Source organism: Coloeus monedula, assembly GCF_965178545.1.
Source record: "Coloeus monedula genome assembly, chromosome: 21".
NCBI lineage: Eukaryota > Metazoa > Chordata > Aves > Passeriformes > Corvidae > Coloeus > Coloeus monedula.
Window position 1 is genome coordinate 3106173 of NC_138801.1, and position 23611 is coordinate 3129783.

General features: G+C 49.4%; 1 protein-coding gene across 2 annotated transcripts in view; it reads right to left on the minus strand.

Moving 5' to 3' along the window:
- Positions 1-12600: 12600 nt before the first annotated feature.
- COL5A1 (collagen type V alpha 1 chain) overlaps positions 12601-23611 on the minus strand; it is a gene marked incomplete at both ends in the record, with an annotated part of 130685 nt that continues 119674 nt past the window's right edge. For both annotated transcript variants that reach the window (XM_082295263.1, XM_082295262.1), the window contains 8 exons: positions 12601-12747; positions 14900-15133; positions 18861-18929; positions 20831-20943; positions 21295-21553; positions 21900-21953; positions 22705-22740; positions 23316-23369. In XM_082295263.1, the coding sequence (XP_082151389.1) occupies positions 12601-12747; positions 14900-15133; positions 18861-18929; positions 20831-20943; positions 21295-21553; positions 21900-21953; positions 22705-22740; positions 23316-23369 (966 nt within the window). The remainder of the gene's footprint in view (positions 12748-14899; positions 15134-18860; positions 18930-20830; positions 20944-21294; positions 21554-21899; positions 21954-22704; positions 22741-23315; positions 23370-23611) is intronic.

Sequence of the window (23611 nt, forward strand, 5' to 3'; positions counted from 1 at the left end):
CTGCAAACACGACAGGGTAAAAACCCAGCAGGGATAAGAGATGCTTTATAGGTGCCAAAAATAAAACATCAGCAGATGCTACGCAGGAACTAAAGGTGTTGAAGAGCTTTCACAGCTCTCGTGCTCCTTGGGAAGTGCTGCTCCTTCCCTCTCTCCAAACTCCAGTGATGGAAACGCAGTTTTCTCCCCCAGTATTTCATGCAGAAGACTCCAGTTATGAACCAAGGATGTGCACTGGGGCAGAGAAGATCCATCCCTCAGCCTCCGAGAAAAATCGCTCCGGATAAAATTGATTCCTTTGCTCCCTGCAGCCTTTTATTTCACACAGGTGGCTCTTCCAGCTTCTCCTGAAGAAACCCAGGCCAGGCAGACACCGAGGGTGATTATGTTTCATTTCTCCTCTCATGGCCACAGGCTCAGAAATCTCTCCTGAAATGCAATGCTGCTCGTAAAGGGCAAAGCTTAAGCTGCAGCCACGCCGTGGGATTGATGAATCCACATCATCCCTGCCTTGCTGGGGCTTGCAGAGCTCCTACATTTCATTTTTCCTGCTGTGATTTATGGCACCGGGAGGGGAAGGCTCTGCTTGGGTTGAGGAAGGTGATGGGTTTTGCAAAAAGAAAACTGCTCTGACCCCAGCAGCAGCAGCAAATGGGGAGGCCCCACACAGGGAGAAGGACAGGGAAACTTCTCCAAAGTCTCTCAGAGCTGGTGATGACAAGGAAAATACTGATTTTCCCTTGATTGCCTGTCAAGCAAAATGATTCCTCCTGGGTGAGCAGATATTTGCCAGGCTGCATTTCCGTGGTATTTAAACATATGGGCAGCGCATCCATCACCGAGATAAATGAAGCATGACGGATTTAGAAAAGCAGCTACACCCCAAATCCGGGCAGGGACTGGGAATTTTTATTTTTTTCCCCATTTTTGGAGGAGCTGGAGCCTCTGAGCATCACCTCAGAGGAGAAACCTGCCCTGCAGCAGGAGCACGTGAGATGTGGCCAGGGGCACCAGGACAGCAGAGCTTAAATTAACAAATGAACCCAGTCTAAACAGGAAAAGATGTTTATCCCTCCCAACCTCAGTCATCCTGAGCAATCCTGATGGATTAATACACACCTGGGATGGGATTTACCTCTGCTCCTGGAATTCTGGCTCTGGAAAACAAAGGGGAGCAGCCAGAGCCCCATCACAGCAGGAAATGTGGCACTGGGGGTGCCTGGCTGCCTCTTCCTGCACCCCAACATCCCCAAAAGAGCCTGATCCAAATGAAACTCTGCATCCTGGGAGGAAATCCATGGATCTGATCCTCACCCCGTGCAGTGGAACCCAAGGAGTATCTGCCCCAGCTGGGGAGGAGACCAGGATTTGCTTCATGGATTGCAACCAAAAAGCATCTTCCTCCAATCCCCTGTAAATCACCTGCCCAGCCCCTGTAAATCTCACCAGCCAAAGGCAGCAACGCTCCGTGATTTATTTGTACAGCCAGCTGAAAAATGTCCCTCAAAGCATCTCTTGGAGGAGCAAATGGCTTTTTAACAATATGGACATCTGGCAAAGTTCCTCGTTTGGAAAAGTTTCTCAACCCGAAAAGACCAGTTTCTGAAGATTTCTGGAATTCTGGGTGATGACAGCAAAATAGAATTTTTTTTTCTTAGTTTTTCTCCCTGGAGAAAAGGGACAAATGTATTTGAACCCCGTTTAGATTTTCAGTGTTAGTTATGTTTAGGGTTTTTCCTAGGGATGTGTTACAGGGCATTCCCAGCATTACCTGACACAGAAAAATCTCTGCCCCAACAAGCCAGGCTTGGAATATAATAAATTAATGATGGGAAAAGAGATCAGGACTTGGAGAGGGCGACAGGCTGGGACCCAGCCATGCCTTTGGTCCCTTTATCCACCTTAAACTCCTCATGGCCTTGATTGGATCACTCCAAATTCCTCCCTCAGCTCCTCCTGGAGCTCCTGTCTCCCTTTCCCTGCCCTATTTCCAGCCCAAAGCTGCTGCAATAAACGATCCCAGTCACTCCATAACGAGACTCCCACTTCCCCTCGCCTTCATTTGATTTTTCAGCCTCCATTCCTGAGCTCCTCTTTCCTCCAGCTCATTTACACCATCTCAGCTGCAACAAATGGGCACTTTATTATCTGCAATTGGCCCCTGCCAGAGGACTGGGGCCGTTCTCGTGCTGGCTCTGAGCTCTGGTGGGTTTTTTTTATTATCTCTGAACCATATTTCCAAGCCCTTCCCCGGGTGAGGAGAGAGAGAACATTTGTTATTGACAGAATTTCCATTTAAATTGAGGATGTTGCTCAGTGCAACACGTGTTAAACCAAACTCTTTCCCCCCAGCGAAAAGCAGCAAATTATATGAGAGGGAAAAAAAATAATGTTAGGAAGGGGAGGGAGAAATCACAAAAGCTGATGTGAAATCCAGCTGGAAATATGCCTGTAATGAGACATCTCGATCTTAATAAGGCTGTGGGTAAAGCTTGGATTACACACCCAGCTTTGTGCTGCTCAGCAGCTGCTTCCCCTGAAAGCTCCTTTCTGTGCTTGCCAATCCGATTAACTCTGCAAAACGAGAGACAAAACAACGCGGAATCTTGGGCTTTTAAAAAATAAACAGGAATTCAGCCGTGTGGAGGGCGCTGGATCAGCCCCAGCAAAGCCTTTCCAAGTGGGGAATGGCACGGAGGTTTTCAGGTGGGTTTCCTGTGAGCCACAAAGGGCTGCTTGTACTGGAAATTAACGGGAGGGATCCACTGAACTGCAGGAAAATCCATCCTGATGGAGCCTGGGAGTTTTCCCCATCCCTGGGCAGCAGGAAGAAAGCTCTGGAGTAAGGAGAGGAGGATGAATAGAGTCTCCTCCATGACCACACTCCGCCAGCTCTGCAGCGATGCTGGGGCTGATTTAGACATCCTGGGTTGGACATTCGGAGGTTTGGGGACACCCTGCTTGGATGGTTGAGGCTTTGGGGACATCCTGGTTGGATTTTGGGGCTTTGGGGACACCCTGCTTGGATCTTTAGCTGACCTTCCTCACTCAGCTGGAGCCACCCCGGGTCTGTCCCAGGATTCCAAAGCAGTGACACAAACCAGCCCCTGCCCCTGGAACCTGTGGTGTCCCCTCACTGCAGCCCCAGGACGGGTTTGGGCTAACCCAGGGTTGGCTCATGGAATCACAGGATCCTTAAGGCTGGAAATTCATGGAGCCCAGCCTTTAACCCAGCACTGCCAAGGCCACCACTGAACTGTGTCCCCAAGTGCCACATCTGTGTCTTTTAAACCCTCCCACCGCTTCCCTGAGCAGCTTTTTCCAGCACTGAGCAACCCTTTCTGTGAAGGAATCTTTCCTAACATCCAGTCCAACCCACCCCGGCCATTTCCTCTCCCTGAGCCCACTTGATCGCAGCAAACTGAGGTCAGCAGCTGAAACTGGTGACCTGGAGATGTTCCTGCTCCTGCTCCAGCAGCCCCAGAGAACTGGGAGAGATTATCCAGGTCATGGAGAGGGCAGCCCAGGGTGGCTTCCAGGTGCAAGGACGTGGTGGGATGGTTCATCTCCAGCTACTTTCAGATGTTTTTCTATTTCTAATCAGACAAAAACCCTAAAAATAAAGGTTTTGCAGTGAGCCAGCCTTGCTGTCACACTTCCTCTGCTCCAGGGGGCTGGGGCACGATCCAGAGGGCACATCCACGCCAGCCCAAATCCCACCATCCCATCAAGGAAGAATATCCATGGAAAACACGTTAATCCCTGAAAAAAGCAGCTTTCATCTTCATCTTCTCCAACAATGCCCCCAGCGTGGACCCAGCTGGCCCAGGTGGGGACAACAGAGGGATACCGGGCCCTTCTGCTGCTTTCTAGGATGAAAGTGCTGAGCCGTCTTCTGTTCCAGGCTGGTTTGTTCCTCCCTGGAAGGCCAGAATCCACAGAAAAGGTGTTTTTTTGCTGTTTGCAGGGTCACCCCCGAGCCTAAATGCCAGGTGTGAAGGAACGGGCTCCATATTGCACGTTGGCGGTTGCTATGATGAATTTATCACCCCTCGCAAGAGCTGGAGAAAGAAAGATAGAAAGGGAAAGAGAGAAGGAAAAGGAATAAGAAAAGGAATCAAAAACCCAAAAAACCTCAGAATGATTCTGCCTGAGCTGCACAGGGACATTATTTATGGTCCAAAAAACCCCCCAAGCCTCTGAATGTAAAGCAGAATCACATCATCGATAATGCTGTGCCCTGATCAGAGGGAAGAGACATCTGAGGAGGGGAGGGAGGGGAATGGCACATTTTCAGCCAGCTGGAGAGATTGCAAAGAGATTTTAATTCTGAGGATGCTGAGGAAAATTGCAGATGAGATTCTATGAGAATAAATAGTGTCTGGTCATAGATCAGCACAGCTTGATTTTCTCCCCTTTAAGTGTCACGGTATCAATCTTGGGAGGGGAGGGAAGGGAAAAGATCAAGGTGGCAAATGAATTATTCCTCAAATCTTCCTCCTCACCTAGGAGGGAAAACAAACCCTTGCACTCTCCCAGGCTTGGAGGAAACTGGCTTTGGCAAACTGGCTTTGGTGGAAGGAGCCTGAAATGCAGATCGGGAGAGGAAATGGGGGAGGTGGGAAAGAAGGTATTTATATACAATAAATATTTAATCCTGCTCGGTGTTTCCTCCTGAAAAACTCAGAGCAGGGATTAATTTGTACATTCCTGCCCACTCCACTGGCGCCCTTCAGCAAGGTTAATCTTTGCCTGATGCGAGTTTGGAAATTAAATCCATGGTGGTGGACAAACTTCCTGTGAGGTTGGATTTAATTTCTTCCTTCTCTTCCTTCTCTCTCCCCCCCCCCCCCCAAATGATGGATGTGTGTGGAATCCACGAACGCTGCCTCGTGGAGCAGGTAATTCCTGAATGGATGAATGGATGCTCCCCTCCTTCCTCCTCCCCCTCTCTGCCTGTTGTGTGTCTTAATTAATGTTTCGAGTCTGGCAGCTTTTTGATTTCCATTTCAACAGGGTCTAGGATCAACCTGCTTGAAGAGAAAATCCCCAAATGGGACAATTTTGGGGTTTTTTTAGTGGCTGCTGCTCCCTCCTGAAATTCAGCCTCGTGCTGGTGGCAGTGAGGAGCAGGTGGGGCCCATCCTTCAGCTCTGGGGGAGATGGGGGCCAAAGGGAGGCAATTTCCCAGCCCAGTTTTCCATCTGGGAGCCCCCAGGAGACCTCTGGGTGTGGATCTGTGCTGCAATCCTGAAGAGATCGGACTCTTCACCACACTTGGGATGTGTGAGACCACCTTTGGCACACCCCCAGCAGCTCCTGGTCCCTTTAAACTTAAAAAGGCACAGTCAGGGCATTTTTCCCTCTGGGGCACAACAGTGGCAATGCCCATCCCTGGGGTGGAATCCACCTTCAGGAGGGCTTGGTCATGGGATATTCCCGAACAATCAGCACCAGCACGGTGCTCTCCTGACTTGGTTACTCTCTTGGCACCTTGGAATGCTCAGGGAATCACAGAATCCCGGAATGGTTTGGGTTGGAGGGACCTTAAAGCCCATCCAGTGCCATGGGCACGGACACCTCGACTATCCCAGGTTGCTCCAAGCCCCGTCCAACCTGACCTTGGACACTCCCAGGGATCCAGGGGCAAAAAGATCCCTCAGGCTCTGCTCTGCCCGAGCCAAGAGAACAGAGACAACAAAAAATCTGCGAGCTGAGAAGCAGCCAGGAAAAGAAAGAATCCAAGCACGGCGCAGGAAATTTTCCGCAAAGAACAACATCTCATTGTCAAATTAACATATTAATAATTAGGCAGGATGAGAACACGGAGTCCCAGGGAAGACGTGTTGGCTCGGGCTGCTCAGCTGTGCAGCAGCACTTCCAGGGGTGCTCTGAGCGTGACAGCCCGCGCCTTACAAGATGTAATTTCAGCGCTTCACAGCTCCCCTCGTGCTGCAGCTCTGAAGGAACAAGCGCGTTGGCTCCTCTCTGAAGGAGGGGAACAGCTGCTTCTGCAGGGTTTTCACGTGTTTGGTTTCTTTGGGGTGTTTGTTTTTGCTCGGGGCTGTTTGAGCAAAGCTGTTCAAAGTGAGCGTGGATTGGGGAGTTGTGTTTGCTGCCGGGGTAGGAACAGGCAGGGGCCGGAGGAAGCAGCAGGTTTGTGCCTCTGGAGGAAATCACTGCCACGATGCCCCAGGATGGGAAAAATCTGCAAGCAGAGGAGTTACGAGGAATAAATGAAGTGGCAATAGGTGCTGTTAATAAAAGTACAGCACATGAAACTCATCCTGCTCAAAAGCAAAACGGGTTTGAGAGCAGGAGTCCCAAATCCAGCACTTCCAGAGAAGATGCTGAAGATCCCCTTGATGTGAAAAGAGATTGCATTCCCCAGAGCTGGAAGTGCTGAGGGAAGGATGAATTAAGAGTCAGTTATTTCCAAAGCTGGTTTTGGGCCACTGCATGATGGCAGGAGGGCAGCCCTGCCTAAACAGCTACTGACAGATATTGGGAACATCAGCCCAGCTTGGCCTCAAAGGTTGCTCTTGCCTTAAAGGAAAAGCACGTGGGAAGAAAATAAAAAGGAAAGGAAATCCAGGTTCTGCAGGGATGCAATAATTGATGGATAATGATGACAAACCCTTGCTTCCCACCTGCTCACGGCAGAGGGCCACTGGCCTCGTGGTGCCAGGTGACACACGCAGCACTGAGCAGCCCTGTTAAAAAACGTGTTAAAAAACCATGGGAATTGTCTGTCTGGAAAGCCAGAGCAGGGAATTTGCAGAGGCACAGCTCCTGGGCAAGGTGTGAAGAGAGGGGACACATTTCCCTTGCACTGTGTCAGCCTTTCTGGGCACTCTGCAGGTTAATTTACAGGTGGTGCTGAGCTGCCAGAGGCACCTCCAGCTCACTTGTTTTTCCTCACAGGAACACATGAGAGGGTTTTTTGTGGTTTTTTTGCCTTTTCCCAGAGCTGTGGGTCAGATCAATTCTGCTCTTTTGCTTGAGATATTAATAAAAATAAATCCAAGTCAAAGCCAGCCTGGCTGGGAGGAGATGCAGGACAAAAAGCAGCTGAACAACAAGAACAGCTCCAGCTCCTTTGAATGCCGTGAGAGCCTCACTCTACCCAACAATTTGCATATTTTCTCCATGCTAATTCATGCACAATCCTCTCCCCTTCTCATTCCAGCCTCCCACTTGGTCCTGCTGTTTCTGTGTCTCCAGGAGAGCTTTGGTGGCCCTGAGGATGCTCAATCCTTTGTATGAAACACCCACTCACAGCTTTTCTCCTGGTTTGCCAAAACTCACCTAGACAGGGAGGGGATGCCCAGGATCTGCTCTCTACATTGAATCAGTGCCAACGCTCCTTTCTTGGCCATTTTTATTTTTACCAGTCTGCTGTAAACACAGGATTTCAGGAGATGGGAGGAACATCTCTGGGAGAGGCGACAGCAGCAGGAGCATCCCAACCAGAGCTGTGATGAGAGCAAAAGGTGTGGTCCCAGTGTGACCCCGAGGGGCACAGGGAGTGGGACATGGCAGGGCTGTGATCCTGGTCCCCTTCCCCAGCAGCTCCCAGGAGGAACTGGGATGTGCTGGTCCCTGCTGGTGCAGCAGCAGGTCAAAGCACCAAAGTTTGGTGGGAGCCTCTTGGCTCCTTTCTCTGCCCCACTCTTACAAACCACATAGGATGAGCTTTTTTAGGGACAGCCAGTGCTCCCCCAGTTGGATCACTGAATTCTTTAGGTTGAAAAAGCCCTTGAAGATGACCGAGTCCAACTGAAGCAAGCCAAGGGAATCCAAGATAAAAACCAGGGAGTCACCAGTCACAGAGCAGCATGAGGGGCTGGGCCTCTTCCTCCAGAGCAGGGCTGGAAACCCAACCGGGCAACAATCCCCATCTCACAGGCAGACAGCAAATCCCACAGCAGCTCCTGGTTTACCTGTGGAAGCAGCGGGAAGCACATGGACATATCCTCATGCCTGGGTCAGCTCAGGCAGCTGCACGGGGAAAACTCTGCAGGCTCCACCTGCTTTCCTCACTCACAGCAGGGCAGAAACCTCAGGCCAGGGCAGCCTCAGCCTGTTAGAACAAAACCCCACACGCAGGGCAAGGCAGAGCAGCAGCCCCCAGCCCTGCAGCCACTCCTTCCCTGCTTTAAAAGCTGTGGAAACCCCATTGGGATCAGGTGCCCTTGGATAATTCTCACCCCTGGGCTGTGTGTTGCTCTGCTCCCCCCGGGTGCTGATCTTGGTGGTTTTCATCCTCTCTTTGCTGCATCCCGAGCTTTGGGCTTCTGGTCCTGCCCTTGTAGGATCCCTGAGGTGGGGAGGCAGCTGCTGCTGGAGTTTGGGATGAGCAGCCCCATCCTCACCCTGCAGCTGAGCAGGTTTGGGTGCTCACACCGTGTCTCAATAATCTGCTGCTCTTTTTGTGGCTCTGCTAAGAATTCTCCTCCGTATTTCACCTGCTGGAGCCACAGCTTTGGAGCTGGAGCACTCAGTCATGGACTCTATTATATGAAGAGAGGTGAAAAATCTGCCACACTTCTGTGTCTGGCAGTGCCACAAACAGTCAGATCCCTCCTCAGATCTTTGTTTTCCCCTAAGAGCAGATCAGAGCTGCTCTCAGCACAGAGGCATTTGCTGCAAGCAGCAGTGATTGAGTGCAAATCACAACTGGTGAGGTGGGGCTGGGGTCACCTTGAAGCAGGATGGAGATCCAAGTTGAGAATTTCCAGCTGGGTTTAGGTAAGTAACGTTATTTTGCCCTCATTTCTTCCTGGAGCTGGGGTACCTCTGGGGTCCATTGGGATGAAGATTTAGCCATAATAGCCCAAGATTTCCCAAAACTACTCCTGGAAGTTAATGACACACTAAAGTACCAAAGACTGAAGGATTTCAAGGCCAGGCTGGATGGGGTTTGGAGCACCCTGGGCTATGCAAGGTGTCCCTGCCCATGGAACTGGCTGATCTTCAATGTCCCTTCCAACCCAGTGTGGGATTCTGTGACTTTGGCCCCTTCTCTGGACACCTTTTAGCAAAGAATGAAAATCATCAAAGATCTTCTGCAGCCAAAGAAATGATGGGAAGAAGCTTTTGGGCCACAGAGCTTGGCTTGATCACCGCAAAGCCTCGTGCAGAGCTGGGCTCGTGCACTGCCCATGGTGGCACCTGACCCACCTGCAGGGCTCCAGATGTCACCTTCTGAAGGTCCAACATCTCCTGAACTGCAGCACCAACCAGAGGCTGCTTGAAGAAGCCCCTGAGATCCAGAGTGACACAGATCTGGATCAAGAATCTCTTGGAGTGAAACCTGCAGGAGAGGAGGAGGAGAGGATGAGCAAAGCGTCCCCCACAGTGTTTCCCTCCACACAGCAGAGCCCTGGAGCCAAGAATGGGAATTTGGGGGGTTGAGGAGCTCACCAAGAAGCTGGAAAAACGTTTTTCCCTGAATTTGCCTTGGGATGAGAAGATCAGCAAGAGAAAAAACTCCTCTGGTAATGTTTCTGTTGCTGTGGGGAAGGTGCAGAGCTGGTGGCCACACAATCTTCTCCTCCAGATCCCAGCCACCAAAACCAGGTTGGATTTTTGCACCAGAATTTCTCACTGAGAAAAAAAAAAAAAACCAAAATAAAACAAACCAAAGAAAAGATTCCAGGCCTGGAATTTCTCCCCATGATGGGTTTGGATTGTATTTTACAGCATTTATTTACCTTTGAGCACTTCCACTGCTCCTCTGATGAACTTTTCGGGCTCCACGGGGCACAAGGGTCCTGGGGAAATCCCGCTGCAATCAACTCCAAGAAGAGATTCACATCACGGGGGTTTAGGTGGAAACAGTAAACTTGATTTATTGAAAAAAAAAAATCTATTACATTTATTCCTTTATTACACAGGTTTAAAATATTTAAAAATAGCTCTTATGGGCATTACACTTAAATTTTATGACATGTTTATTGGACTTTGAAGGAATGTACAATATGGCATTTGACACTATATTTTAAAAAGGGCCTTATGTACTAAAAGTTTGGGTTTTTTTTTTCCATAGGTTTTATTTTTCTTATCAACATTTGTTCAAGTCAATATATATTAAGGGGAGGAGGGAAATAAAATTACACAAAAAGAAGGTCTGCAAATACAAGTAGTAATTTTATTGCAATATACCGTAGCTAAGTGGTCTGGGGAGGATCGGAACAGTTTGGAGCTCAGTACAATTACAACACCGTGGAATTCAACACAGGAATTTTTTATTCTTTTTTGTTTTTTTTTTTTCTTCTTCTTCAAGCAGAGAAATCAAAGGGGAAAAAAAAAAAAAAAAAAAAAAAAAGAAAAAGCTCCCTTGATGAGAATGAATTGAGAACAGAATCCCATGACCTGGGCAGACACACAGGTGTGGACAAATATCAGGATATGGCTTTGCTGCGATGTGCGACCTTTCCCGACCTTCCCGCTGTTGCCAAGGTGACTGAGAAGCTGAATTCCTTATTTATTATCCTAAATTCCTTTTCACTGCTCTGCTGCCGGAGTCTGCAGTTTTTAGGGTAGCACCTTTTGGAGTTTTTTATTCCCTTAAGTAGGAGAGAGCACAAGGGAAGAAGGCAGAGGGATGGACACGGCTCCTCCAGGCCTAAAAAAGCACCGCTGGCATCGCCGCTCCCTCCAGCACGGCTTTGCCTCCCTTCCTTGGATGCTGCTGCTCTCAATTTGGGCAGGAGGGGGGAAAAGACATCATATATAGGCTTTTTTCACAGTTAATGTGATGTCTTTTCCTTTGGGGTGAAAAATCCCCCTTGAGCTGAACGCTCCAGGCCAAAGAATAATAATAATAATTAAAAAAAACCCCACCTTGCAACGATTATTTTCCAGCTGAGAGACCTAAAGAAGGAAAAGGGCTGAGGAGGAAAAAGAAATGGCAAAAGAAGAGGGTGTCAGCACGCTGTGAGCCGTGGAAGGAATAAAAAAAGTGGGAAGAGCAGGAAAATTGCAAATTCCTGGGATTGCTGGGTGGGCAGCACCCCCACGGCTTCAGGACACCCAACATCTCCATAAATTAGCACCACAAACATTCAGCCACCAAGGACAATCTGCTCTGCTTCCCACCGGGAAAAGGTGTGGATATCCTTGGGGAAACCAAAAAACAAGAATGGAAAAAAAAAATTGGAAGCACATTTAATGCTTTTTTCGACACAGGCCCGGCCAAGGAAGGAGAGGAGCAGGACTTGGACAGAAGAGATAAGAAGGTGCCATGCATTTATCAGCAGCCCAAATCTGCCTGAAAGTGCCTAAAAAAGCCAAGTGGGAGATTGGCCAGTGGCAGGGTATCCCCAGTGTTGTGTTGAACTTATCAAAGAGATAGCACCACAGAGATATGTAAAAATAACTATAAAAAGCACCTTTTCTTTCTTCATTTTTTGTGTTTTTCTTTACACTTGATATTCAGAGAGGACAAATGGATTTCTCCTGCCACTGGAATCTGCCACTGGGAATGCATTCAGGTTTAATTATTATCATTTTAAAGGAAAGGAAAAAAAGAATTCATTTAAAATACGTGTGTTAAGCAAGTGAATAAAAAGGCAGAGACTCAATGCAGATCTGCTTTTAGATCAGGGGATTGTAGGAAATTTGTTAAAAAATGGCTTTAATTCCCTCATTTTGAAAGGAATCATTCCAAAAGGCATCTGTGGCTCAGGGGGCTGGTTTGCACCTCATCCTGGGGGTAATTCCAAGGCCTCCAGATCCCAGTTTGGGGCTGGGAAGAGGCAGAAGTGGGGACAGAAGCTGCTGTCTTCATGCCCAGGTGGAAGCTTGGCTGGGATGGGGTGGCTTTAATACAGACAAGGTCACTTGCATGGTTTGAAGGCAGGAACATTCCAACATCTCAAATAAAATACAACACAAATATTTACTCACAAACACACAAAAATAGAAGCACCTTTAAGACATGGCAAAGAGATGCCCAGTGTGACCTTGAGTCAGCACTTTGGAAAACGTGGAACGAGGCAAACTCAATGGAGGAGACACGGAAAATTCTGGAATTGGCCATGGCATCTCCTTGCTGGAGCTGATCCAAACCTCGTGGAAGGCAACAAAACCTCTCCGAGGAGCTTCGGATCCAGGACTGCCGGGAGTTCAACGTCGAGCTGAACGTGAGGAATTTCAAGTTTTTTCCGTATTTTTTTTTTCCCCTTAGGAACAAACAAATGCTTCCTGGCGAGGAGAAGAGGAGGAGGAGGAGGAGGAAGGAGGAGTTTGCTGGAGGTGGGCTCAGCGCGGTGGCCGCGGGGCAGCAGCGGTGGCAGCAGGGACAGGGCCAGGTCTCCGCGTGTGGCTGTCGGTCATGAGATTCCAAATCCGTCCTGGGAATGGCTGAGGGGGCACGGAGGGATTTGGGCAAAACCAGGGACACAACAAAATAGTGGGGGGGGGAGGGGAAACCAAAATAATAACCCATCGCTGTCCAGTTTCAGACCGTGCACGTGACGAGGAATTCTTTTTTTTCTCTTTTTTGTTTTCTTTTTTCTCTTTTTTTGTTTTTAATTAAATGGCGCAATGAGGTTACGAGGTTGCTCATTTGGAGACTAGGTTCAGGTGGCTCTTTTAGCCCAGGAAGCAAGCTGGTCCCACCTCGAATCCAAATTTCTGTGCCGCTTCTCCGAAGTCATTGAACATGATGTCGACTATGGGGACCTGCTCCACTTTGGGCGTGTTGATTTCCAGGATGGTTTTCTGGTAGCCCTTCCTTGCCTGGAGGGAGGGAAAGAGGAGCTCTGAGGATGCCTCCAAGCCAAGACACAGCTCAATAATCACCACTCTGCTGGGAATATGCTGTTGATCTTTCCCAGGAATTTTTGGACCCCAATCAGAGGCGCCACCACCCAAACACAAATTTATTTGCACGTTTAGCACACGAGCCCTCAGGTGGCAGCTGAAAAACCCCTGGGAGATGCCCAGACCTTGGAGCAGAAGCAGATCATGACACTCCAACTCTACTCCAGCACATTTCCAAGCTGGAAAGGGAGCCTGGGAAACCTGTTGTGGCTGTGGAAGGGTTGTTTTCCCTCCCCGAGGACACGCCTGGCTTGTTGAGCAAATGGGAGCGATTTAATTTGAATGTATTAGTGAAAAGATCACATTTAAAGTTTGATGGAATTCACAAGGTGCTGCTGTCTTTTTATTGTGCCTGGTGGCCACGGGGTTCTTTCCAAAATATAAATAATTATTAGAGGAGCAGAAGTGTCCCCGAGGGAGAACAAAGCTGCACAAACAGAGAATTTATGGAGCAGCTTTTGGCTCTGCCTTTCCTTGTGAGTTTTGTGTCTCAAAAGAACAGGCTGGAGCACAGCTACTGGGAAAGGGCTGGAAGTTCAGGAAAAACATTTTCAAATAATGGGATGAACATCAGCCCTGGAGCTCCTCTGGCTTCAGCAGCCTCCAACACAGTTGGTCCTACCAGGACCTCTGTGGCAGCACCGTGTGGGGCAGCCCAACCTCATCTCCACAGGGTAGGGCTCAATCCTGGAAGTATTTAGGATGGAAAAGACCTTTAGGACCATTGAGTCCAACCATTAACCCAGCACAGCTGAGCCAAGCACGTGAATGGGTTGTAGCACTCCCTCCCACAAAAGAAGCAAAAGCATCTCTCAGCTCCTGGTGGAGTTCTCTAAATTTCTAATGGCCTTTTTGTGGGTCTAAGAGTCAGACTAAAATCACTTTCCACGGAGAGAATTTATTGTAAACCCCAAACTCCTTTAAATAAATAAATAAGTAAATCTCAAATATCCTGCCTGTGCTTTGGGCAGCACAATCTGCCAGGGTAGCAGATTAACCCAATTTATCTGCCTAAAAGGCAGAGGTTTTCAGGAGGCTTGTCCACCTTAAAACGTGCAACCCGTGGCTCTCCAGCACCCCTGAGATGCAGAAGGAGAAGGGAGGGGGAGGCCCTTTTTCCCAAGGATGTTATGCCAGCAGGAGACACGAAGAACTCGAGGATAAACTTCTCCTGAGTGTTCCCAGAAGGGGGCTGGATGTCCTTTCCCTCTCCAGGAATGTGTTAAAAGATCTAATCTGATTTTCCTCATTGCTCCATCAGTAAAAAATCTGTTTGTGCCAGAACAGAAGCATTTCAATCTCGAATTACGTGGGGAGCTTTTCCTGTCAAACATCTCAATCTTTCTGTCCCGTGGGCTCTGAGTGCTGCAGCTCCAGAGGGTGGGAATTATGCATGTTTTTACACCAGCAAGCTGGGGCTCAAAATAAATGCAGGCAGCACCTGCTTTGCCAAATTTTTATCTCCTGAGGGCAGATTTTTCAGAGTTTAAACCAAAATCAAGCATCCATAGAGGAGTTAGAAGAAAGGGGAGGATGTGTGGCACCTTTGGAAATTGTGGCTCGTGCACCCCATGAGCAGCACAGCCCAGAGCCTTCCTGGGGCTGCACAAACAAAAATTGCAACCAAACCCTTCCTGCTTTGCCTCCAAGATTTCCTGGAAGCCCTAAAAGAGATTCTTATCAAACCCTGCAAAGTTCATCCCAACTGGGTGCCATCGCTCACCTCCCCCTGTGTGAGGAATTGGGTAAGAGCAACGGCACGGGCAGGCTTTTAAAAGCAAGCAGTGTTTTTAGGCAGGTTAATTGGATTAATCAGATTAATTTGACTCCTGGACATGCTGCAGCTTCCCCTGACTTCAAGCAGGGTCATGGATTCCCGTGGAATCATTTACTTCCAACTTAGGGAAGAGCGAGTTGATGTCTCCCATGCTAAGGACAACTGCATCAACCACAGGAAATCTGGGGGTGATCTGCTCTGGGGAAGATGGTGCTGGACAAGCAGGGGAGGGGACAGAGGTATCCCCAGAGTGTCCCCAGGGTGTCCCCAGAGCCAGGAGCACCCACATACCGCGCAGCCGTCGAGGGCGGCTCGGATGTAGGGATTGTTGTCGAAGGACATCTCCTCGTCGTTGGAGCCCAGGAAGCGGATGGCCTTGTCGTAGCTGTTGGTGGTGGCATCGTGCCAGGCCACGGACTGGTAGCAGTTGTAGGTGATGTTCTGGTGGGCCGAGGCGCTCAGGAGACGCAGGAAGGTCATCTGCACCACCCCGATGGGGTTCCCATCCGAGTCCACGTAGGAGAGCTGGGGGAGGTGGAAAAGGGACAACACTGGACAGTGAGGGACAGGGAAACATGGCCAGGGGCTCTGAGGGACACCAGTGCCACCAGCACACACTGCTCCTGACTGGGGGCTCTGAGGGACACCAGTGCCACCAGCACACACTGCTCCTGACTGGGGGCTCTGAGGGACACCAGTGCCACCAGCACACACTGCTCCTGCCACACTGCTCTGCTCCCCCAGGAACTTTTTGTTCTCCTGCTGGATGGGGTCCTGGTGTGAGCAAAGAAATTAAATCCAAGGAGGGCAGGAAAAAAAAAAAAAAAGGCAAAGGGATTTCAGCCCTGGTTACAAGAGAGTGGAAATTCGGGGATGTGTCTCAAGTTTAAGCCAATACTGAGTGTATTTCTCCAGATTTTGAAGTGGAGAGAAGGCAAATTCCTGTGAGGGTTCAGGGCTTTATTTTCCTGTCCTGTCTGACACGAATTTCTGACTGCTGGGGGTGCTTTGTCCTGCACACCCTGGGATGTTCCCTATTCATTTTTCCCGGGCACCAACCACTGGGGTTTGAAGCAATCTTTGCACTCCCTCTGCAGCAATCCTGGCCCTGCTGCTAAGGACTGGGGGCTGCCCTGGTTGGAAGAGCCAGGCTCAGGTAAAGGGAGAATGGATTTGCTGCCCTGTTGCAAGCACGAGCTCCTGCATGCTGAGATTTGCTCCATTCTGCCCACCAGGCTCCTTTTTCTCCCGTGCAGGAAAAAATCCCTACCAAAGAGAGTTTATTGAAACAAAATCCCAGGACTTGGAGGATTCAGGACTCGGTGGGATTTTCATGGCCCACAAAATGATCTTTTGCAGGGATGAACTGGTTGTGTTTGAGGCGGCATCTCCAAACCCCTGCCCCGGATGGGCTGAGGGTTACTTTAGAAACAACCAGGAGAAAAACACAGGCACCCAACCAACGTGGATTTCCTCCAGGTACCACGAACCCTTGAGTTGTGGTGCAGGCTGCAAACAGTAGAAGAGATTCATAACCACAATAAACCACTGAATTAAGAAGAGATAATCCAAATAAATAAAGATACCAACCGGTTGTCAGGATGCTGCTGCACTGTCCTCCTGAGAGTTAAATGTGACTGACCAGGAGAAAGCCACGCATGCCAGGAGGAGCTACCAGAAAACCACCAGCACGTGGAAGGAAGGGGACAAAAACTGCCAAGAACTTGTCACACCCTCAGCGTGGCCCTACTGGTCTGCAGGGCCTTCTCTTACTTGGTTTCATTTCAAACCAGGGCTTGCTTTGAAGCCTGGCTGCTTCTTAAAGGGTTTTTTGTTGTTCAGCCTCTGCAGGTTTTGTGAAGCCCTGTCCCAGCTTTGCAGATGGGGACACAGGGAGCTGCTTGTGTGCACAATGTTTGCTCAGTTTTGGGAAATTCAATCCTGCCCTCTTTTCTCTGTGCTGGCAGGTGCCACATGGCTGGGAGGAATAATGGGATGGGATGGGATGGGAGGCTGCTGGGAATTGTGTGTAACTCACACAGAAGGGAAGCAGAGAAAACATCTGCAGGCCTCTTATTCCTCTGAACACAGCTCGGCTGCATCCCCAGGAAAAGTAAGGAATTGGCTCCGAGTGCTCTGTGGCATTGATTAATGCTGGTGTGGGAGCATCAAACCCAGCTGCTCTGGTTGTATTTCATATTGACTGCACCCTCTTACTTCAGGTGGCCCCAGAAGCAAGGCAGCATCGTCCCAGCTGTGCAATTGCAGGATTTATATGGAGCCCCTGACAGCACTGGAAATCTTCCCCTCAGCTCTGGGGTTCCCTGTGGGCTCAGCCCCTCAAGACACCAGGGACCATCTGCATGGAGTAACAGGAGCAGAGCTGCACCCAGAGGGGAACCCAAACTCCTTTTCATTCTGCCCATCCACACACAAACTTCAGCTGATTTTGGATCCAACAGGCAAAAATAGTCTCCTTAATTTACCAATCTCATGGTTCCTGGTACTGACTGAGGCAAAGTCAGAGCTAATCTTATAATAAATACATAAATAAATGAATAAAACTTTCATGGCCTGTGTGTTTGACTGTTTTGTGTGTGGTTTGTTTAGGTAGAGCTTCCACATACTGGTGGCTTTTTTATTTTTCCAAATAGAAGAAGCAGGACAGGTAAAGAGGAAAAAAAAAAAAAAGAAGAAAAAGCAAGAAAATGACAACACAAAAAGATGGAACAAAGAGCTCCAAAGTAGCACCAGAAATGTTTTATCTAAAAAAAGACTAAGCCTTAAGCTCTAGGCTGGCACCTGAGCCTCTAACAGAGCTGGGAAAAAGGGAAGCAGGGGAGAGGGAGAAGTGGAGGTACTTGGAACATTAACTGATGAAGTGCTCTGTAATTAAGCTATGAGTAGCTGCCCTCCAAGGAGCCTCGAGGCTGAAGCCTTGACTTTGCAGCCTGGTTTGATGATGCAGAGAAGCCACAGAAGCCGTGTCCTCCTCGAGGGCAGAACCAGAGCAGGACGTGTTTTAGTGGCGATGGAGTGCGGCAGACTGGGAAACAACGCAGGGCTTGGGTTGTTTGCCCTTTAAGGTGGAAGTTGGGGCACTGCAGGAACCCCTGGCCCTGGGGAGGGGACAGCTCAGTGGGACACAGCAGAGCATCTCCTGCCTCTGGGCAGGAGAATATCCATGGAATATTTGCCTGTCCCCCAATTCTCCTGGTTTGACTGAGCTCGTTATGTGCATCCCACTAATTCCACCGGGACTGATACCCCAGGGGGACATTTCTGTGGCTTAAGACACAAATCTGACAGCCCTGCCCAGGACTGGGTCTCTGTGGGAGTGATCTCACAATGTGGGTGTCCTGTTCCAGGACAAGAAACCAGAGCTTTTCCTGGTTTGTGTCTTGCTGACATCAAACACTGCTTGACCTTAAAACAGCTCTTCCCCCTTGAAAAAAATCCTTAATTGTGATTCAGTCCAATTCCTTTCCACTAGGCTTGGCTGGAAATCTTCCTTTAAATAAATGACTTTGTGTCCCCCAAGCTCTGGGGGCAGCATGGGAGTCCCCACTGCGGCTCATCTCCATATGGGAGACAAAATTCATCCTCTGGGGAAAACCTGTCCTAGAGAGGCCAGAGACATGCAGATCCCCCCTGGGTGGGTGACAGCACTGTGCCCAGCTCTGGGCTGGAACATCATTTTGGGGATCTCTCAGCTCTTGGGGTAAGGCTGCACTGCTGGGGGACAGCAATGTGGGGACACCCAAAATGGGGACAACCCAAAATGGGGACTGATGAGGAGACAGCAACAGCATTCCCAGTGGGGTGGAGCACTCCCAGTGGGGTGGAGCACTCCTGCAGAGCTCTGTGATGACAAAGCTGCCCCAGGGTCCCCAGGACATCCCCGTGTCCCTTTCTAACACAGGGCAAAGCTCAGCCCCTGCTCCCAAGTTCCCAGTCAGGCAGAGTGGACAGAAGCACCTCTGGCGGGTTTGGGGTCTCTCTCAGGATTCCACCTTAAACATTTCCATGTGCCTGGGAGGGGGATTAGTCCAGCATGCAGAGGGCAGCAGTGTGGCCATACCAAAGCAGGTGACAAGCTCTGATTCAGGGCCAGGGTTAGCCACTTACCAAGGACCCCCGCTTGTATTGACTATACCATGTGGAAGGCTGTTCTTTGGGCCAACGAGCCATTTTACTCTGTAAAATATGACAGGGGGTTAAAGGAAACAGAAAGCACCAGGATGCATCTTACCAGTTTACCGCGCTTGAATTCACTGAACCACGAGCCTGGGTTTTCCTTGGGCCAGGAAGTAATTCTAGCCTAGTTTGTGGAGAGCAAGGAGGGAAGAGAGAAAGAAAAAAAAAAATCAAAATTAAAAAGGTTACATTCATTCCAGAGGCTGCATGTCTTATTGAAACTGTCCAACTTGCTTTCAAAATGTTTTTTTTATCTTTATACGTCAGTAAGGAGAGCAGGAGGTGGCTCTGAAGCAGAGGAGATGGAGTGGTGCTGCTCTGGCACCAGCCCCCTTTGCTGAGGGCTATCTCTGCCTCCTAGAAACTTGGGATGCAAATCCAGCAGTGGCAGGAAAATTAAAAGGAAAGACAGAGAGGGAAGAAAGAAGCACGGATGGGAAAAGGTGCATTGATCTTCATGCGGAGGGCAGTGCTGGTGCTGGAGAAGCCTGGTGCCTCTCTAATGCCAAATCCAGGCGCTGTGGGGCTGGGAAAGGCAAAGGATGTGGTTAAGGAGAAGCCTCTGCCTGCCTGCTGTGTTTGAGGTGCAGCACAGACAGTGCTGGACACTCGGGATGGAGCTCCAGGTCCCCAGAGAGAGCCAGGGGGTGAGCTGGACAAGGAATGAGCCATCAGAGCACCATTATGGCAGCCCCAGCTCAGCAGCTGAAGCAGCTTTTTTTGAGTCAGAGCACAAGGAAGGAGCGTGGCTGCTCCCTCAGCCTCCCACATCCCCCTCATTTGTGCTGCAAATCTCTCCAAAAACAACAGCCCAGCTGCAGGTGCCTGCAGGGGATTGTCCTTCCCTTCCCAGGACGAGAACTGCAGAGCAAATCCGAGTGTTTGTGCTGGGTGAGGGATGAGCTGAGAGGAGCCACGGCTGAAACTCTGCTGTGGATCATCCCAAACCTGCTCAGCCACCACCCAGGGCTGGGGTGGTCGCTGTTTGCATTCCTTTGGATGGGAAAAGCTTTTTCTTATGGATCCCAGCACTGAATTTGTATTTGAGGAGCGCTGCAGCTCCAGAGAGCCCCTCACAGAACCAACCCAGCAGGAGCTCGAGCCCCTGCAAGATCATGGCCAGACTCTGCTTTTTGAGCTGTCAGATTTTGAGGAGAAACACAGCACAGTGATGCAAAGGAAGAGGAAATCCATCTCCTCTTCAAACAGCCCCAAGAAAAACTCAGGGAGAATTGATGTTGCGTGGGATTTGCCCTGTGCTGACACACATTTCTGGTGGATGAAATTCAGCAGGAGAACAGCTCCGCTTTGTCACAGCTGGAGCACAACTGTGACACTGGCACAGCTCCCCCAGGCTGAATCGTTGTGTTTCTGCTTGGCCAGTGTCAGAGCTGGTCCCCAGGCAGCGGGAAGAGCAGCTCTGGAAAACAGAGTGCAGGGATACAGGACAAAAATGATGGGTATGGCTGAGCTGAGAGCATCATTACACAAGGAACTTCATCAACCTCGTGCAGCGGTGCCAGGGAGAGCTCGGAGCCTCCTCACAATCATTTAGGATCATTTACCCACAAGAAAGAGCAGGAAAAATGACAGGAGGTAAACATTTATCTGCTCTGCCTGGAGACACAGGAGGGAGGGGAGGGGAATCAGCGCTGCTTGGGTATGCAGGCAGTGGAGCAGGGCTGTGGGAGGGGACACCAGGAATGAGATCAACAGAGCCCCCAAATCCTGCACCAACACACACCCCTGCCTTGGACAGCAAAGTTCAAAAAATTAAGTTTTTTGCATTGATGATGCCTGGGAAATCATCAGAGGTTTGTCCCAAATCCCAGTTTAAATCTGACTTTGCCAACGTATTCTGTGTTATTTTAGAAGGTAATGTTGTGTAACAAAGGAACGTTCTGGATCTTTGATCCTTCCTCGCTGCTCTTCAATCCTCCTGAAATTGGCTGTCTATGAATATTCCTATCAGAAAACCACCTATCACCAGGAAAGAGGGGGAAAGCAAAGGTGGTGTGGACTTACTCCTTCAGATTTCTTATCAGGGAAGATGCAGGTCTCTCCACCAGCCGTGAAATTACAGTAAACTTTGAAAGAGTCCCTGGAACATCCTTGGTTGGGATCAACCCAGTATTCACCTGGATGAGGGAAGAGAAGGGAAGAAAGGCTCAGGACAGAGGGCACTTCAGCAACCTCCTCACCTGGGATGTTTCATCTCTCATGGGTTATTATTTATATGTAGTTTTTTGAGAACTGGTCATGTTCTGGTGCCAGCTAAAGAACATTTTTCATCCCATATCCCCACTTTTAGAACAGAACATTTCAGCTGGAAGGGCTGTCCAATGATATCCAGTCCAACTCTAAATATTCCTTCTCCACCAGCCACATTCCCCATGGATTCCCCACACTACACCTCTTCCCACCCTCACCGCTGTGTGGAGCTGGAAAAGCCCCCGAGTTCCCCCCATTGCCTCTATCCCAGGACACACCATCTGGGAAATCAGGGTGGCAGAGCTGCAGGTCCTTGCAGGTCCGTGCTGGGTTGTGCTGAGTGCCCAAGGGATGCTTCATCTGCTCAATTTCCAGTTTCAAGGAGTTCAGGGAGCCGAAGATCTCCTCCATGCCGTCGGCATAGTCCATGTAGTTGTCGGCGTTCCCGTCGTCCAGCAGCTGGCTGGCATCAATGTTCCTCCTGGTCCTCTTGGATGCCTGGATGGGCAGGGGCTGGATGACTTCTCCAGGAGGACCCTGATGAGTGGGGAGGAGAAACCAGAAACAACTTCTCATTCCATTGGGAAAAGGACAAAGAGATGGATAAAGCAGCAATATCCCAAAATACACACTGGACATGGAAAACACCCATGGATGGTGCTGATAAAACCTCTGGATTCAACATTTTCCACCTTCCCTTGTCCTCTTCCCATTAACAGCTCCTCCCTTCCCACCCTGCTTTCTCCCCCAGCGTCTCCAGGAGATTCCAATCCATTGCTAGGATTGGCAAGGAATCTTTGTCCAGAGGTTTTCTGCTTCCCAAATTCCAGCACCCTTGAAGTCTGAACCTCCTTTCATGCTTCACTTTATGGGTTCTACTTACAGGAGGCCCTGGGGGCCCAGGAAGACCAGATTCACCCTTTGGACCTGTGGGACCCTGCGTGGAAAAACAAGGGAAAACCAGGAGTTACTCAGGAGAATTCACCTGTTATTTTTATCACATCCCAAACATTAATACTGTGGCTAAAGCTTCATTTTTGTCCTGTCAGGCACACAAGAGGAGTGTCCTTGTACCCACCACCCCCCAAAATATTGGTAGTTTTGGTGTTTAGGTAAAAGAGAAGATCAAACACCTGGAGTACAGTCAAATTTTTCTTATGCTTCCTACAGAATGCATAAAATGCATAAAACCTTTAACTCTCCCAACCAATCCAACAGTTTTACAAGTCAAATAAAATCTTCAAATTAATAAAACATCAACTTCTGGATGGCAGAAAGACACTAAAAAGTTGCCCAAAAGAGGAATTTTTAGCTGCCTGCACAGGAGGTCTGCGCCACGAAGTTCCAAAGTCTCATTCCTCACCAAGTTCTTCCCTTCCCAGCTTCCCACCTCCTGCTTTTCATGGGCTATTTTTAATCCCCTCCACTCCCCAGCAGCAGCTTTTCTCCTCGGGACTAAGCACTGGACTGCTCCTTGTCATCTCTGCTGCTCTGCTCTTCAGGGAAGTGCAGTGGTGGCACAGAAACCTTTCCCAATTATCACTCCTGGGCTTAGGCAGCCTGGAAAGGCAGAGATTGCTAAATCCTCTCTGCTAATTGCCTTAATTCCACTGATGAGGGGAGTCCCAGCGTGTCCTACACTCAATCAAAACCCCTTAACCTCTTCCTTTAGCTGTGTCTGTACTCACTGATGAGCCTTTAGCACCTTTGGGACCAGGTGGACCCTGTGGAGAGAAACACAGAAAGGAGTCAGTTCATTTCCAAGCAGAGAATTCAGGATCTCCTCACACAGAAAGGGAATTTTTAAAACATTCACTCCCTATTTCCATTCCCCCATCCATTTGAGCTGGGTGTTGCTTTTATTTGCCATCAGACAAAAAGCATTTGTGTCAGAGCAATCTGTGCTCCATGCTCCTGTCCCAGTGAGGACTGGGAAAACTGCTGGGTGATTCCTGGAATGTGAGGCTGATCCTGGCTCCATGCTCAGGACACCCCAGGGTGCAGCATGAGGCCTTTGGGCATCCAAAAAAGTGATCAAAACTAGCAAAAAGGGCAATAAATCACTGTGGGATTGCAGATACTCCAAAAGAAAAGGGGAGGGAAACAGGGTGGGATGATTTCCCTGTGCCCATCTCCCACATCGCTTCCAGCACTCCTGGAACTCATCCAAGTGGTTTTTAATTGTGACCAACATCCTCCTGCAGCCAGGGCTGTCCTGGGCATTCCTGGCAGCACCAAAGTGGCTCCTGAGGGCCTGTGCAGTTCCCAAGGAATTCCAAGATCATTCCTTGTCACCTACCGGTAATCCTGGGGGCCCTGGAGGTCCGATGGGTCCAGAAGGACCTGTGATACCCTAAAAGATAACAGCAAAACAATCTTGATTTGCAATTCTGGCCTAAAACCACACATCCAACCCCTGCTCACAGGTGACCACCCAGTTTTGGAGGATTCCATTCCAATCCAGTCTGGAGGTTTATCTGGTTTTTAAATCCAGACAAGAGCGTGGATAAGGAATTTCCCATCTCATTTAGGCTCACACTTTTAAAATCAGCAATTTAGATGAATATTTAATGGCACCATCCCTCCAAGTTTGTT